At 37.4% G+C, this 17342-nt stretch overlaps 4 protein-coding genes across 10 annotated transcripts; all 4 read left to right on the top strand.

Moving 5' to 3' along the window:
* The first annotated feature begins 3282 nt into the window (after nucleotides 1-3282).
* LOC103182960 (gamma-crystallin S-1-like) lies at nucleotides 3283-4397 on the top strand. Of its 2 annotated transcripts, none has more exons than XM_007900160.2 (3): nucleotides 3283-3291; nucleotides 3387-3629; nucleotides 4119-4397. In XM_007900160.2, the coding sequence occupies exons 1-3, from the start codon at nucleotides 3283-3285 to the stop codon at nucleotides 4395-4397; spliced, it is 531 nt and encodes a 176-aa protein (XP_007898351.1). The 2 variants fall into 2 exon arrangements, with proteins under 2 accessions (XP_007898351.1, XP_042192258.1); XM_042336324.1 differs by having other exon boundaries at nucleotides 3387-3633; nucleotides 4126-4397.
* Nucleotides 4398-7312: 2915 nt separating this feature from the next.
* On the top strand, nucleotides 7313-8379 carry LOC121849399 (gamma-crystallin S-1-like). Of its 3 annotated transcripts, none has more exons than XM_042336322.1 (3): nucleotides 7313-7372; nucleotides 7469-7711; nucleotides 8101-8379. In XM_042336322.1, exons 1-3 carry the CDS (start codon nucleotides 7364-7366, stop codon nucleotides 8377-8379), a joined length of 531 nt encoding a protein of 176 aa, XP_042192256.1. In that variant the 5' UTR covers nucleotides 7313-7363. The 3 variants fall into 3 exon arrangements, with proteins under 3 accessions (XP_042192256.1, XP_042192257.1, XP_042192255.1); XM_042336323.1 differs by having other exon boundaries at nucleotides 7469-7715; nucleotides 8108-8379; XM_042336321.1 differs by having other exon boundaries at nucleotides 7469-7721; nucleotides 8108-8379.
* A 2866-nt stretch (nucleotides 8380-11245) lies between these two features.
* On the top strand, nucleotides 11246-12312 carry LOC121849395 (gamma-crystallin S-1-like). 2 transcript variants are annotated; one of them, XM_042336283.1, is made up of 3 exons: nucleotides 11246-11305; nucleotides 11402-11644; nucleotides 12034-12312. In XM_042336283.1, exons 1-3 carry the CDS (start codon nucleotides 11297-11299, stop codon nucleotides 12310-12312), a joined length of 531 nt encoding a protein of 176 aa, XP_042192217.1. In that variant the 5' UTR covers nucleotides 11246-11296. The 2 variants fall into 2 exon arrangements, with proteins under 2 accessions (XP_042192217.1, XP_042192216.1); XM_042336282.1 differs by having other exon boundaries at nucleotides 11402-11654; nucleotides 12041-12312.
* Nucleotides 12313-15066: 2754 nt separating this feature from the next.
* On the top strand, nucleotides 15067-16082 carry LOC103182959 (gamma-crystallin S-1-like). 3 transcript variants are annotated; one of them, XM_007900159.1, is made up of 3 exons: nucleotides 15067-15075; nucleotides 15172-15414; nucleotides 15804-16082. In XM_007900159.1, the coding sequence occupies exons 1-3, from the start codon at nucleotides 15067-15069 to the stop codon at nucleotides 16080-16082; spliced, it is 531 nt and encodes a 176-aa protein (XP_007898350.1). The 3 variants fall into 3 exon arrangements, with proteins under 3 accessions (XP_007898350.1, XP_042192214.1, XP_042192212.1); XM_042336280.1 differs by having other exon boundaries at nucleotides 15172-15418; nucleotides 15811-16082; XM_042336278.1 differs by having other exon boundaries at nucleotides 15172-15424; nucleotides 15811-16082.
* Nucleotides 16083-17342: the final 1260 nt, after the last annotated feature.

Below are 17342 nucleotides of genomic sequence, written 5' to 3'. Positions count from 1 at the left end.
CGTATAGAAGACGTGAAAAGCACTATATCAAATGTAAGGAATATTATTATTATTATTATAATTTGCCTCCAAAGATAGAGTGATTGCACTTTAAAATCCTGTGAGGAGCATTGAGATGTTTCAACAATGTGATCAGGCAAAATATCAAATGATAGGATTATTATGATTATTATTATTAGAAATAATGGAAACCGTGCAAGGATATTTCAGAACTACAAATTAAAGTGTTGTTGGTGTTCAACCTACGCCACTAGTTTTTAAGATCATGGCATATCTTCAAATCCCATTACTTGTGCTTTTTCTCCATATTCCTTTATTCCCTTATTTCCCGAATAGTTACCAATAATGTTTTCTTGTTATTCATCTCTGATGCATACAGTGTCTCTGCTCCTTCAGAGACCAATACTGCAGTAAATCAGAATCTGACATAGCTGCTTCACATCAAGAATTTAAGTTACCATAGTATGTCAATGCAACCCTCACTATCACTGCATTTGAGTGTCAGCCAAGATTGGGACTTGAATCCACAACCTTCTATTCCTGAGATGAAAGCGCAAATGACTAAAGAAAGCTACAGCACCCTATGATAACCATAAATGGTGACTTTTGAGTAATTACAGGTATTTCTCTTTTAAACTAAATACAATTGATTCAGCATATATTACCTTTATTGACAAATCTCGACCATTCCAGTTACTTGACTCATTTGACTTTCGACAATTGGTGAGATCTGTAATTTAATGCTTTGCATCTGAGCTATTCCAGGGATTTGATGAATTGATCAAAAATGTACAAGATACTGAATGGAGACCTGATGAAATCTGAGAACAGCACTTTCTTTGAGTTGTCTCAGGTACAAATGAAGCATTTTAATATAACTGTTATATGTGTGCATTTAATATACCAACCTCTACATATTAAACGTCATATTAAACAAAGTGGTTCACAAGTATTTACTGTCAACAGCACCATTCTCATAGGAGAAATTCTCTAACAACTTTACAATGATGGAGTGGGAGCCTGAGCTAGGAGGGAGATGGAGGGTAAGGAGAGGTGGTTCAAACGCTCAGTTGTAGAAATACATTTTAAGACTAGTTTTAAAAACCACGAGGGAAGTAGAGTGGGGAAGGTGATTAGAAAAGAGCTACAGATAGTGGCTGAAAAACAGCTGAAAGCACACCCTCCAGTGGTGGGGTGGAGCAAACAAGGGTATGAAGCAGGTCATAATTAGGGGCGTGGATGAGGTGGTGGGGAAATAGGGCTGCAAGAGATTGCAGAGATGGGATGGGGCAAAACTGTAGATGCATTGAAGGATTAGGATGAAAATCTGAAAATGGGTTTAGGGGGAAATGGGAGCCAGTGGAGTTAGGCGAGGATGGGAGGGGGGAATGGATTTGTGAAGCCGAATGTTGGAGAGAATGCGTGCCTCAGAGTTCTAGATGATCCAGAGCTTGTGGATGGGTAGCTGAGGATGCTGGTGAGCAGAGAAGAGATAAATAAAGGAGGAAAGCAGACTTGGTCAGAGCCCGGATGAAAGTTTTAGAGGAGACTTGAGGGCCGAATAAGAAGGCAAGATTCCATTCAGTCTCTGTGGGTTGCAGTGAGCAACCCACTCCAACCACGTTGATACGATTGGCTCCCGAGGTGAAGGGCTAATGATGGCACCAAAAAGGATAGAATCTTTTGTGCCAAGATTAATTTGGATAAAGAAGGCCCTTCGGCCCTTTGGATTTCAGCCCTCCAGAATATCCACCCAACCATACCCCATTACAATATCAAGCTCTTTTCCAATGAACTCAGTGTCCTAACAACCTTCCTGACAACCTGTTCCAGTCATTAATTACCATCTGGGTAAATAAATACTTCTTGAAATCTAGCCTAAAATACAATCGGTACTAAAATCTATGTCCTCTTGCTCTGCATGCTAGAGTATTATTCGGTTTACTTTTTCAATCCCATTTAAAATGTTATTCAAGTCGTTAAGGTCTCCTTTCAAAATTGAAAGGAGAGGTCTCCTTTCAAAATTGAAGAGCCCTAGCTTGTGCAATCATTGCTCTTAGCTCATTCCAGTAACACTGAGAATCATCTCATTGCTTTCCTCTGCACAGCCTCCAAAGATTGCCTCATGTCACTGAGACCAGAACTGTAGGCAGTACTCCAAGAACAAAGTCCTAAAGAGAGACTGGAGAGGATCTAAACTCAACAGATTTGGCAAAATGGCCCAGCATCCTGTTTCCCTTGTTGATTGCTGCTGCACATTGTTTTGACATAGTGAGTGAGTCATAGTGAATCAAATTTTTTAAAAAATCAATGTATAATTGGAATAAGTTATCCAGGACTTGATGTCTGACAAGCAGTCTGTCAGAACAGCAGATGTCCTTGACCAGAATCGAGGCATACGTGCAGAGTTGGTGTCATCCTTGTACATATGGAAGTGGCCACCAAATGTGGATGGCTCAACCAAAGGGAAGAACGTAGACGAGAAAAAGGAGAGGTCTGAGGATAGAGCCCCAAGGAACGCTGTTCCTGAGTGTGTGGGCAGGAGGAGAGGGTGTTAGAGGAAGCAGATTGAAGACTTTGGGAGGAGGAAGGAGTGAAATGAAGAAAGTGCAAATTTTTAAGTGGAGCAAAGCAGTATAAATCGTGACTGTGTCAGAAAAAAAGGTGAGAGGAAAGGGCAGAGTTAGGAAAGTGTCTGGAAACAAACTGCTGCTTTCAAGTTGAACACCGTAAATTACTTTACATTCATTTATATTATTCAAGTGATCGAGACAACAATAATGAGAGTGATCTCAGGCTACAAGAGTGCCAGCCAATGAGAACAAGAGCACAAAACATACCGCGCATGAAACACCTAATTCTGATACTCCATGTGTAGTAGAAATACTTAAGGTAATTAAACAAGACATATATCAGCTGCTGATTATATTCTTATTTTAAAAGATTTAATAAAAATCATCTTGTTTAAATATCATGAAAGCACAGTGAAACAGCAGACAGCAGAATTGGAAGTGTAGCACTAGAATATTTGTTGTCATAGAACAATACAATTGATGTGAAAGCGAAATGAAAAGGATGCATGTTCCCGCTGTAGATATGAATACAGGTGTCTCTCTGGAATGGGGGGTTTTGTTCTGTAACTTTTTCTGCTGATGATCAGCCCCAAGTCATTAGAATAACAAAAGTATTCCTCACAGTGTCCTCTCTGTCCAGTGTATAAATACTAGGCTGTGGGAAGCAATGGCACATCCACTCAGTTGCTGAGTTAACTGTGAGCTCAAAATGGGAAAGGTAAGGCCAAACTTTATTTCTCAGTTGTATTTACAGTTCAAAGCACAGATCTTTGAATGTGATAAATTACTGACTGAACTTGTGTCTTTTTTCAGATCATCTTTTACGAGGACAGAAACTTCCAGGGACGGCACTATGAGTGTAGTTCTGACTGTGCCGACCTGCAGTCTTACTTCAGCCGCTGTAACTCCATCCGTGTTGACAGTGACTACTGGGTTCTGTACGAGAAACCCAATTACATGGGATACCAGTACGTTCTGAACAGGGGAGAGTATCCTGACTACCAGCGCTGGATGGGCTACAATGACAATATCAGATCATGCCGTACCTACCCATACGTAAGTCAATTTGGAGGTTATTAATAACCCTGAATTATTTTCTCAATCAATTTAGACGTATTATGCCTTATTAATATGATATATTTCAGCTCTTGCTTTTTGGAATCAATTCAACCTATTTCACATTTATGCTATTATATGCTTGATATGATGTCCAAGTCACCTTTTAATTGAAGGATGAGTCTAGAAATTGTAATTTCCACATTCTCTTTGAGAAGTTTTGATATTATATATCACTATTATTATTAAATACAATGAGAATGAAACCGGATAATGAAAAATGGGAGAATGATAAGGATGTAAATTGGGATATGAGGATACCATTAAATTATATGAATAATCCTAGAATTAGATTTCTGTTTTGTTTTCATGATTAATAAATTAATTTAGAACCTATCATTATTGTGATCACCTCCTACCTTTCAATTCTCTATATTAATGTGGATATGTTCACAGCTGCATCACAAATGTTGTGTTTCTATATTCCAGCACAGAGGTGGTTCCTACAGAATGAAGGTATACGAGAGACCTGACTTTGGAGGACAGATGATGGAATTCATGGATGATTGCCCATCTGTCTATGACCGTTTTCGCTACCGTGACATCCACTCCTGCAACGTGATGGACGGCTACTGGACCATGTATGATCAGCCCAACTACAGAGGCCGCCAGTACTTCATGAGACCCGGAGAGTACAGGCGATTCAGCGACTGGGGCTCTTCCAGCTCAACTATTGGATCTTTCAGACGTATGAGAGATTTCTGCTGAATTGATCTTGAAGAATTTTATTTGTCTTCATCAAATGAGACGAAACATAAATAAATCATTTGTCTACTATCTTCATTGTTTGAGTTTTCTTGTAAACTGTATTACAGAATAATTGTTTTTCTGCATTCTTTCAATACTTTAATTGTTTACCAACATCATTTGTCCCCAAGAGCACCTTTACATCTTTACATTATACAGATAATAAAAATAACAATAATCCTTACATATGAAATTGCATCTTTCAATTAAGCAGGATGCCTCAAAACACTTCACAGTATATTACTGCAAAATCTAATGACTATGTATTTTGCAGCCGAACGTGGCAGCTAATTCACACTTGGCAATATCCCAAACATGTATATTGATTGATTTTAACTGGTGCGTCAGGTTACACTGTGAATTCAAAAACCGAAATGGGGCTTAAACTCATAACCTTCTAACTCAGAGGTGATAGCGCTACTGAGCCAGGCTGGCACATGATCATATACATACAGATCCTACCAAAGAGTTTTTACATTAAGTAAACAACATTAAGTTTACAGTAAATAAACAACATTAAGTTTACATTAAGTAAACAACACAAAGAGACTAATTAAAGACCTTTTTTAAGAACAGGGAACTCAAGCCATTTTCTTGTACATGCTGCTCCATCAATTTTTCAGCTGTTGGCGTATCATTAAATTGCATTAATCTAGTTGTTCTTCATTACCTTCATTTCCCCACCTTCACAAGTAATTTTCCATCTCCCCTTTACACAACAAAATTGATCCTGTATGCATGACTAGCCGGTGGTACCATATTTCACATTCTCACAACCATTTGTAGGAAGGAATATTTTCTGGATAGTCATCTAGGAAAATACAGTACAATAATAATAATCATAATAATAATCCTAGTATTTGATGTAGAACTCTATTACATCAGCGAGACATCTCAAAGTGGTTCAAAGAATATCTTGCAATGTGGATTGACGGGAATTTGGTGGATGAAGCACAGCAGCTAATTGCCTATAACAATGTATCACAAACATGTCATGGAGTGACTGACCATATTATTATTAATAATTTTGGGAGGAGGATTATTACCCTCGGAAAGCAATCCTCTATTTGACCATAAACAGGTTCTGATTTACTGCTAGATAAACAGGGATATGTGGAGTAAGGAAACTTGCCCAAGATTTCACACTGCCCGGGCCTCATACCCAAGTCCTCTCGCTTGCGAGTCGAGCGTGCTAATCGCTATGCAAATGGGACTCCAATATGCAACATCTGTGCTCTTTCAGACACCAATTCTGCAGTGAACTAAAATCATTCATAACCTTTTGAAGTGAAAAATGTAAGTTCTAATCGTAAAAGAATAGAGAAAACTAGCTCTGCATTCATCTTATCATTACAATTGTTCAGCTGCTCATACTTATGATATTGTAATATACAAAATACATATCTATACTATCATTAATTCTAGCCATGTTTATTGATATGAATAAGAGACACCTTTGTACTGCTCAGTCAGCTGAATATTGGCTGCTCATTTCGCCCGCACAAAAAAAATACAGTCAATTCACTTTACAGTCTATTCTGAGAAGCGCTTTGAGATGTCTAGAAGACATGTAAAGCGCTATATGAAATGCAAGGATTATTATTATTGTTAATATTGATGTAAGGATTGAGAAGATTAAATCTAGGGAGAAAGATGTTCGAATGTGTGGTATGTACAATGTATCAATCTTTTGTGGTATGTACAATTAACAGGATATCCAAAAAAACTATTTTCGTTAGCCATGGCTTGGGGGCAAGGAAGATTGGAATGGATGTGACATGTCTTTACACAATAACATGACGTTTTTGAGGCCATGTATTTCTCAAGATCACACACCAATGTGTGAAGAAATGCTTCTGGACTCACTTTTCAGAACTTTCAATCCAATTTAAGATAATTTCACGAGTTATCGTAGACTGAGAACAATTCATGGGGAACTTTTAGAAAAGTAACTGGAACATATGAAATAATGAATACATTTATTACATTACTAGAGAATTCAACTGAACCATTGGATTCCATAACCATCCAAATGTATCAATTGGATTTGTGGACAAATTTACAGCTTCTGAACCATTTCCTTCACATTAATATTACATGGCCTTGAAGCAATCATATTGCTGAATCATTCAGGAATGACCTTTATTTTCCTGTAAAGACATTTGTAGACAAGTTAAATGCGCCCATTAACCATCACAGATATTACCTCCATGGACAAATCTTGACCATGCCTGGTGAGTGACTGATTTAACCTTTGACAAACGCTGTGAACTCCATCTTGATGCTTTGTATCCATTTTTCACTCAGAGAGATTAGCTATTTCAGGAACTTGCTGAATTGATTCGAAGTGTGTGATATGTGAGATTGCGGCCTGATGAATTCCATGCACAGCACTTCCTTTTCTTACCTGAAATTTAATTGAAACAAACATAAAATAATAATATTCTTTATATCTGTTGTAGAGCTACAAAGCACAGAAAAGACACAGAACATGAAACATCTGATTATGATATTCCATCTACAGAAATACTTAAGGAAATTTCACAAATCCATATCAGCTACTGATCACTTTTTAACTTGATGAATGTTGTATGCTGATCATTTTTGTTTATGTCATTAGAAAAACAAATTACAACAAATGACAAACAGTTGTAAAATTTAGCTCAAAGTTGTATGTTGTCACAGAACAATGTAAATGATGTGAAAGCAAAATGAAAAGGATGGATGGTCATGCTGTCAATATGAATACAGGTGTCTTTCTGCGATGGGGGGTTTTGTTCTGTAACTTTTTCTGCTGATGATCAGACCCAAGTCATTAGAATAACAAAAGTATTCCTCACAGTGTCCTCTCTGTCCAGTGTATAAATACCAGGCTGTGGGAAGCAATGGCACATCCACTCAGTTGCTGAGTTAACTGTGAGCTCAAAATGGGAAAGGTAAGGCCAAACTTTATTTCTCACGTTGTATTTACAGTTCAAAGCACAGATCTCTGAATGTGATAAATTACTGACTGAACATGTGGCTTTTTTCAGATCATCTTTTACGAGGACAGGAACTTCCAGGGACGGCACTATGAGTGCAGCTCTGACTCTGACGACCTGCAGTCTTACTTCAGCCGCTGTAACTCCATCCGTGTCGAGAGTGACTACTGGGTTCTGTACGAGAGACCCAATTACAGGGGATACCAGTACGTTCTGACCAGGGGAGAGTATCCTGACTACCAGCACTGGATGGGCTTCAATGACAGCATCAGATCATGCCGTACCTACCCATACGTAAGTCACAGTTGCAAAGTCATTTATAAGCCTGATTTATTTGCTCAAAGAATTTAGAGTGTTCTGTTCCATGAATTCATTATATATCAGCTCTCAGTGTTTATGTTATAGATCCTGATTTTCCCTTTTAATTGGTTATTCCCACTTGATTTGATGTCTTACTCAACTTTCACCTCAAAAGCCAATTTAGGAAATGCAAAAACGGTTACATTCTATTTGCACGTCCTGGCAAGATTATTACTGAGGGCAGGTTCAATCTCACTGGAAATATGTTGCTTTATCACATAAAAAGCTGATCATTATTGTGATCACATTCCACCTCTCAGGTCTCTAAATTAATGTGCATATATTCACAGCTGCATCACAAATGTTGTGTTTCTATATTGCAGTACAGAGGTGGCTCCTACAGAATGAGGGTGTACGAGAGACCTGACTTTGGAGGACAGATGATGGAATTCATGGATGATTGCCCATCCGTTTATGACCGTTTCCGCTACCGTGACATCCACTCCTGCAACGTTATGGATGGCTACTGGATCATGTATGATCAGCCCAACTACAGAGGCCGCCAGTATTTCATGAGACCTGGAGAGTACAGGCGATTCAGCGACTGGGGCTCTTCCAGCTCAACTATTGGATCTTTCAGACGTATGAGGGATTTCTTCTAAATTGTTCTTGAAGAATTGTATTTGGCTTCATGAAACAGCGCTAAACATGAATAAAACATTTGGATACAAGCGACGTTGTCTGGGATTCCATGTAAACTTTATAACTGTTGTGTTCCAGCTTTCTTCTAATATTCCATGTTTTAACATAGTTACATATCCCATGAATACCTTTACAATGAATTACTGATCAGATGGATACAAATCCTACCAAGGACAATTACTTTCAATGTTCAATGTAAACTGACTTACTATCTTCAAGAAATTTTCATGTCTGGCAACTGAAGCTACTTTCCTGTTCAGTCTGCTCCACCAATTTTTACGATTATGGTTTATCTTTAAGTCTTTAAGCCAAAGTCTGCCTTTTTCGTCATCATTTATTCCCTTACATCTCAAGAAGTTAATCATCTACTGTTTTAACAACTCAAATAATTCTTCATTTTTTGACGTCTGTGCCACATTCTTGTGTGAAGGAATATCTCCTGGTTATATACATTGTGTTTCTGCTCTTTCACACACCAATAATGCAGTGCACAAAAATCTGTCACATCTAGTTGATGAGAAAAATAGAAATTCCATTGTGAAAAAAGCAGATAAAGTAGTTACCTGACTATCTAACCAATTACATTGTTCAGTTACTCTTATTTATAGATATAGATTTCATAATGTGCAAAATCCATGCACTACACAGTCATTAATTCTCACTATGCTTGTTAGTATAAGCCATCTTTGGCTAGTTCTACCAGTTGAGTGTTGGTATTAGGAACAAATAGCACAAATTGAAATGAAACACATTCAAATCACAGTGTATTCATTCAAAAGTTTATGACCCATGGAATTATAAATAAAGTATATCTGTGAGGGTCAAACGTATTGTTTGGCCCTGACACATAGTGTATCTCCGCTGGATAAGAACTGCCAAATACACTGTCAAATTACCATTAATAATACCATTACCATACAACAATATCCCACAAACATGTCATGGAGTGACTGACCATATTATTGTTAATATATTTGGGAGGAGGATTATTATCCTCGGAAAGCAATCCGCCATTTGACCATAAACGAGTTCTGATTTACTGCTAGATAAACAGGGATATGTGGAGTAAGGAAACTTGCCCAAGATTTCACACTGCCCGGGCCTCATACCCAAGTCCTCTCGCTTGGGAGTCGAGCGTGCTAATCGCTATGTTAATGGGACTGCAATGTGCAATATCTGTGCTCTTTCAGACACCAATTCTGCAGTGAACTAAAATCATTCATATCCTTTTCAAGTGAAAAATGTAAGTTCTAATCGTAAAAGAATAGAGAAAAGTATCTTTGTATTCATCTTATCATTACAAATGTTCAGCTGCTCACACTTATGATGTTGTAATATACCAAATACATATGTATACTATCATTAATTCTAGCCATGTTTATTGATATGAGTAAGAGACACCTTTGTACTGTTCAGTCAGTTGAATATTGGCTGCCGCATTGCGCCCACACAAAAAAAATACAGTCAATTCACTTTACAGTCTATTCTGTGAAGCGCTTTGAGACGTCTAGAAGACATGTAAAGCGCTATATGAAATGCAAGGATTATTATTATTATGATTAATATTAATGTGAGGATTGAGAAGATTAAATTTGGGAAGAAAGATGTTCGAATGTGTGGTATGTACAATGTATCAATCTTTTGTGGTATGTACAATTAACAGGATATCCAAAAAACTATTTTCGTTTGCCATGGCTTGGGGGCAATGGAGATTGGAATGGATGTGACATGTCTTTACACAATAACATGACGTTTTTGAGGCCATGTATTTCTCAAGATCACACACCAATGTGTGAAGAAATGTTTTTGGACTCAATTATCAGAACTTTCAATCCAATTTAAGATAATTTCACGAGTTATCGTAGACTGAGAACAATTCATGGGGAACTTTTAGAAAAGTAATTGGAACATATGAAATAATGAATACATTTATTACATTACTAGAGAATTCAACTGAACCATTGGATTCCATAACCATCCAAATGTATCGATTGGATTTGTGGACAAATTTACAGCTTCTGAACCATTTCCTTCACTTTAATATTACATGGCCTTGAAGCAGTCATATTGCTGTATCATTCAGGAATGACCTTTATTTTCCTGTAAAGACGTTTGTAGACAAGTTAAATGCGCCCATTAACCATCACAGATATTACCTCTATGGACAAATCTTGACCATTCCTGGTGTGTGACTGATTTAACCTTTGACAAACGCTGTGAACTCCATCTTGATGCTTTGTATCCATTTTTCACTCAGAGAGATTAGCTATTTCAGGAACTTGCTGAATTGATTCGAAGTGTGTGATATGTGAGATTGCGGCCTGATGAATTCCATGCACAGCACTTCCTTTTCTTACCTGAAATTTAATTGAAGCAAACATAAAATAATAATATTCTTTATATCTGTTGTAGAGCTACAAAGCACAGAAAAGACACAGAACATGAAACATCTGATTATGATATTCCATCTACAGAAATACTTAAGGAAATTTCACAAATCCATATCAGCTACTGATCACTTTTTAACTTGATGAATGTTGTATGCTGATCATTTTTGTTTATGTCATTAGAAAAACAAATTACAACAAATGACAAACAGTTGTAAAATTTAGCTCAAAGTTGTATGTTGTCACAGAACAATGTAAATGATGTGAAAGCAAAATGAAAAGGATGGATGGTCATGCTGTCAATATGAATACAGGTGTCTTTCTGCGATGGGGGGTTTTGTTCTGTAACTTTTTCTGCTGATGATCAGACCCAAGTCATTAGAATAACAAAAGTATTCCTCACAGTGTCCTCTCTGTCCAGTGTATAAATACCAGGCTGTGGGAAGCAATGGCACATCCACTCAGTTGCTGAGTTAACTGTGAGCTCAAAATGGGAAAGGTAAGGCCAAACTTTATTTCTCACGTTGTATTTACAGTTCAAAGCACAGATCTCTGAATGTGATAAATTACTGACTGAACATGTGGCTTTTTTCAGATCATCTTTTACGAGGACAGGAACTTCCAGGGACGGCACTATGAGTGCAGCTCTGACTCTGACGACCTGCAGTCTTACTTCAGCCGCTGTAACTCCATCCGTGTCGAGAGTGACTACTGGGTTCTGTACGAGAGACCCAATTACAGGGGATACCAGTACGTTCTGACCAGGGGAGAGTATCCTGACTACCAGCACTGGATGGGCTTCAATGACAGCATCAGATCATGCCGTACCTACCCATACGTAAGTCACAGTTGCAAAGTCATTTATAAGCCTGATTTATTTGCTCAAAGAATTTAGAGTGTTCTGTTCCATGAATTCATTATATATCAGCTCTCAGTGTTTATGTTATAGATCCTGATTTTCCCTTTTAATTGGTTATTCCCACTTGATTTGATGTCTTACTCAACTTTCACCTCAAAAGCCAATTTAGGAAATGCAAAAACGGTTACATTCTATTTGCACGTCCTGGCAAGATTATTACTGAGGGCAGGTTCAATCTCACTGGAAATATGTTGCTTTATCACATAAAAAGCTGATCATTATTGTGATCACATTCCACCTCTCAGGTCTCTAAATTAATGTGCATATATTCACAGCTGCATCACAAATGTTGTGTTTCTATATTCCAGTACAGAGGTGGCGCCTACAGAATGAGGGTGTACGAGAGACCTGACTTTGGAGGACAGATGATGGAATTCATGGATGATTGCCCATCCGTTTATGACCGCTTCCGCTACCGTGACATCCACTCCTGCAACGTTATGGATGGCTACTGGATCATGTATGATCAGCCCAACTACAGAGGCCGCCAGTATTTCATGAGACCTGGAGAGTACAGGCGATTCAGCGACTGGGGCTCTTCCAGCTCAACTATTGGATCTTTCAGACGTATGAGGGATTTCTTCTAAATTGTTCTTGAAGAATTGTATTTGGCTTCATGAAACAGCGCTAAACATGAATAAAACATTTGGATACAAGCGACGTTGTCTGGGATTCCATGTAAACTTTATAACTGTTGTGTTCCAGCTTTCTTCTAATATTCCATGTTTTAACATAGTTACATATCCCATGAATACCTTTACAATGAATTACTGATCAGATGGATACAAATCCTACCAAGGACAATTACTTTCAATGTTCAATGTAAACTGACTTACTATCTTCAAGAAATTTTCATGTCTGGCAACTGAAGCCACTTTCCTGTTCAGTCTGCTCCACCAATTTTTACGATTATGGTTTATCTTTAAGTCTTTAAGCCAAAGTCTGCCTTTTTCGTCATCATTTATTCCCTTACATCTCAAGAAGTTAATCATCTACTGTTTTAACAACTCAAATAATTCTTCATTTTTTGACGTCTGTGCCACATTCTTGTGTGAAGGAATATCTCCTGGTTATATACATTGTGTTTCTGCTCTTTCACACACCAATAATGCAGTGCACAAAAATCTGTCACATCTAGTTGATGAGAAAAATAGAAATTCCATTGTGAAAAAAGCAGATAAAGTAGTTACCTGACTATCTAACCAATTACATTGTTCAGTTACTCTTATTTATAGATATAGATTTCATAATGTGCAAAATCCATGCACTACACAGTCATTAATTCTCACTATGCTTGTTAGTATAAGCCATCTTTGGCTAGTTCTACCAGTTGAGTGTTGGTATTAGGACCAAATAGCACAAATTGAAATGAAACACATTCAAATCACAGTGTATTCATTCAAAAGTTTATGACCCATGGAATTATAAATAAAGTATATCCGTGATGGTCAAACGAATCGTTTGGCTGTAACACATAGTGTATCTCCGCTGGATAAGAACTGCCAAATACACTGTCAAATTACCATTAATAATACTATTACCATAGAACAATATCCCACAAACATGTCATGGAGTGACTACCATATTATTTTTAATATATTTGGGAGGAGGATTATTATCCTCAGAAAGCAATCCGCCATTTGACCATAAACGAGTTCTGATTTACTGCTAGATAAACAGGGATATGTGGAGTAAGGAAACTTGCCCAAGATTTCACGCTGCCTGGGCTTCATACCCAGGTCCTCTCGCTTGCGACTTGAGCGTGCTAATCACTATGCTGATGGGACTCCAACATGCAATATCTGTGCACTTTCAGTTACCAATTCTGTAGTAAACTAGAATCTGTCATATCCGTTTCAAGTCAGAAATTTAAATTTTAATAGTAAAACAATAGAGAAAGCTCAGTGTGTATTCATCTTATTACAATTGTTCAGCTGCTCATATTTATGATGCTGTAATATACAAAATATATATGTATACAATCATTCATTCTAGCAATTTTTCTTAATATGAATAAGGGACACCTTTATACTGCTCAGAATATCGATGTAAGGATTGAGAAGATGGAAATTGGGGAGAAAGATGTTCGATTGTGTTTGATCAATCTTTTGTGGTATGTACAATTAACAGGATATCCAAAAAACTATTCTCTTTTGTCCATTTTGGGGGCAAGGAAGGTTGGAATCGATTGTAGACATGACTTTACACAATAACATGACCTTTTGAGGCCGTGTATTTCTCAAGATCACACAACAAAATGTAATGAAATGTTTCTGGACTCACTTTTCAGAGCTTTCAATCTAATTTAAGATTATTTCACGAGTTATCTTAGACTGAGATCAATTCAAGGTGAACTTTTAGAAAAGTAACTGGAACATATGAAATAATGAATACATTTATAACATTACTAGGGAATTCAAGGATTGGATTCCATAACCATCCAAATGCATCATTTGGATTTGTGGACAAATCTACAGCTCCTTCACCATTTCCTTCACATTACGTTACATGGCCTTTAAGTAGTCATATTGCTGTATCATTCAGGAATGACCTTTATTTTCCTGTAAAGACGTTTGTAGACAAGTTAAATGCGCCCATTAACCATCACAGATATTACCTCTAAGGACAAATCTTGACCATTCCTGGTGTGTGACTGATTTAACCTTTGACAAACGCTGTGAACTCCATCTTGATGCTTTGTATCCATTTTTCACTCAGAGAGATTAGCTATTTCACTAACTTGCTGAATTGATCCAAAATGTGTCAGATGTAGGGTTGTGGCCTGATGAATTCCATGCGCAGCACTCCCTTTACTTACCTTAAGTTTAATTGAAGCAAACATAATATAATAATATTCCTTATATCTGTTGTAGAGCTACGAAGCCCACAGAAGACACAGAACATGAAACATCTAATTCTGATATTCCATCTGTTGCAGAAATACTTAAGGAAATTTCACAAATCCATATCAGCTACTGATCACTTTTTAATTTGATGAATATTGTATGCTGATCATGTTTGTTCATATCATTAGTAAAACGAGGTTTAACAAATGGCAAACAGTTGTAAAATTTAGCGCAAGGTTGTATGTTGTCATAGAACAATGTAAATGATGTGAAAGCAAAATGAAAAGGATGGATGGTCATGTTGTCAATATGAATACAGGTGTCTTTCTGCAATGGGGGTTTTTGTTCTGTAACGTTTTCTGCTGATGATCAGCCCCAAGTCATTAGAATAACAAAAGTATTCCTCGCTGTGTCCTCTCTGTCCAGTGTATAAATACCAGGCTGTGGGAAGCAATGGCACATCCACTCAGTTGCTGAGTTAACTTTGAGCTCAAAATGGGAAAGGTAAGGCCAAACTTTATTTCTCACATTGTATTTACAGTTCACAGCACAGATCTCTGAATGTGATAAATTACTGACTGAACTTGTGTCTTTTTTCAGATCATCTTTTACGAGGACAGGAACTTCCAGGGACGGCACTATGAGTGCAGCTCTGACTCTGCCGACCTGCAGTCTTACTTCAGCCGCTGTAACTCCATCCGCGTTGAGAGTGACTTCTGGGTTCTGTATGAGAGACCCAATTACAGGGGATACCAGTACGTTCTGACCAGGGGAGAGTATCCTGACTACCAGCGCTGGATGGGCTACAATGACAGCATCAGATCATGCCGTACATACCCATACGTAAGTCACAGTTGCAAAGTCATTTATAAGCCTGATTTATTTGGTTAAACAATTTAGAGTGTTTTGTTCCATGAATTCATTATATATCAGCTCTCAGTGTTTATGTTATAGATCCTGATGTTCCCTTTTGTTTGGTTATTCCCACTTGATTTGATGTCTTACTCAACTTTCACCTCAAAAGGCAATTTAGGTAATGGAAAAACTGTTACATTCTATTTGCACTTCTTGGCAAGATTATTACTGAGGGCAGGTTCAATCTCACTGGAAATATGTTGCTTTATCACATAAAGACTTGATCATCATTGTGATCACATCCTGCCTTTCAGGTCTCTATACTAATGTGCATATATTCACAGCTGCATCACAAATGTTGTGTTTCTATATTGCAGTACAGAGGTGGCTCCTACAGAATGAGGGTGTATGAGAGACCTGACTTTGGAGGACAGATGATGGAATTCATGGATGACTGCCCATCCGTCTATGACCGTTTCCGCTACCGTGACATCCACTCCTGCAACGTGATGGATGGCTACTGGATCATGTATGATCAGCCCAACTACAGAGGCCGCCAGTATTTCATGAGACCTGGAGAGTACAGGCGATTCAGCGACTGGGGCTCTTCCAGCTCAACTATTGGATCTTTCAGACGTATGAGGGATTTCTTCTAAATAGTTCTTGAAGAATTGTATTTGCCTTCATGAAACGCCACTAAACATGAATAAAACATTTGGATACAAGCGACATTGTCTGGTATTCCATGTAAACTGTATAACTGTTGTGTTCCAGCTTCCTTCTAATATTCCATGTTTTAATAATAATAATAATAATCCTTGCATTTGATATAGCGCTTTTCACGTCGGGAGGACGTCCATAGTTGCGTGTCCCATGAAGAACATAGTTGTGTGTCCTATGAATAACTTTACACTCAATTACTGATCAGATTGATGCAAATTCTACCAAGGACAATTACATTAAACGCATAATGTAAACTGACTTACTATCTTCAGGAATTTTTTAGGTCTGGTAACTTAAACCAGTATCCTATTCAGTCTGCTCCACCAATTTTTACGGTTATGGTTTATCTTTAAATTCCCAAAGTCAGCCTTTCTCCTCATCATTACATAATAATAATAATAATAATCCTTGCATTTGATTTAGCACTTTTCACGTCTTCCAGATGTCTCAAAGCGCTTCACAGCATAGACTGTAAAGTGAATTGACTGTATATTTTTGGGTAAAATCATCTGAAAAAGTAAATTTTATTAACTTTAAAAAAAAGTTAATTAAAAACACTGAAGAAGTTATTCATTTACTCTTTAAACAACTCAATTGATTCTGCATCGTTTGACGTCTGTGCCACATTCTCATAACTGGTTTGGGTGATTGAATATCTCCTGGTTTTATACATCGAGTTTCTGCTCTTTCACACACCAATACTGCAGTGCACAAATCTAGTTCATGTGAAAAATAAAAATTCCAATGTTAAAAAAGCAGAAAAAGTAGTTACCTGACTATCTAACCAATTACATTGTTCAGTTGCTCTTATTTATAGATATAGATTTCAAAATGTGTAAAATCCATGCGCTATACAGTGATTAATTCTCACTGTGCTTATCAGTATACGCCATCTTTGGCTAATTCTGCCTGTTGAGTATTCGGACTAAAAAGCTCAAATTGAAACAAAATACATTCAAATCACAGTGTTTTTATTCAAATGTTTACGTTCCAAGGAATTATAAATAAAGTATATCTGTGAGGTGCAGATGTATCCTTTGGCCCTAACATATAGGGTGTCTCCGCTGGACAAGAGCTGTCAAATTCACCGCCAAATTACCATTAATAAGGCAAAGAATCAAGCTTGATTGATTACACTGAAGTTCTATGATCTTACTCTTCTGGATAGAACATAGAGCTTCTGAGCTCAAATT

This window comes from Callorhinchus milii, unplaced genomic scaffold, assembly GCF_018977255.1.
Source record: "Callorhinchus milii isolate IMCB2004 unplaced genomic scaffold, IMCB_Cmil_1.0 Scaffold6, whole genome shotgun sequence".
Lineage (NCBI taxonomy): Eukaryota > Metazoa > Chordata > Chondrichthyes > Chimaeriformes > Callorhinchidae > Callorhinchus > Callorhinchus milii.
The sequence above is the reverse complement of the archived record's forward strand: the minus strand, read 5'-3'. Positions and strand labels throughout refer to the sequence as shown.

Excerpts from the sequence above, each read along its gene's own strand:
- LOC121849399 (XM_042336321.1), top strand. Across the intron at positions 7,722-8,107 it reads CTACCCATACGTAAGTCACA|GTGGCTCCTACAGAATGAGG; the intron begins GTTGCAAAGTCA and ends TGCAGTACAGAG.
- LOC121849395 (XM_042336282.1), top strand. Across the intron at positions 11,655-12,040 it reads CTACCCATACGTAAGTCACA|GTGGCGCCTACAGAATGAGG; the intron begins GTTGCAAAGTCA and ends TCCAGTACAGAG.
- LOC103182959 (XM_042336278.1), top strand. Across the intron at positions 15,425-15,810 it reads ATACCCATACGTAAGTCACA|GTGGCTCCTACAGAATGAGG; the intron begins GTTGCAAAGTCA and ends TGCAGTACAGAG.
- LOC103182960 (XM_007900160.2), top strand. Across the intron at positions 3,630-4,118 it reads CATGCCGTACCTACCCATAC|CACAGAGGTGGTTCCTACAG; the intron begins GTAAGTCAATTT and ends TCTATATTCCAG.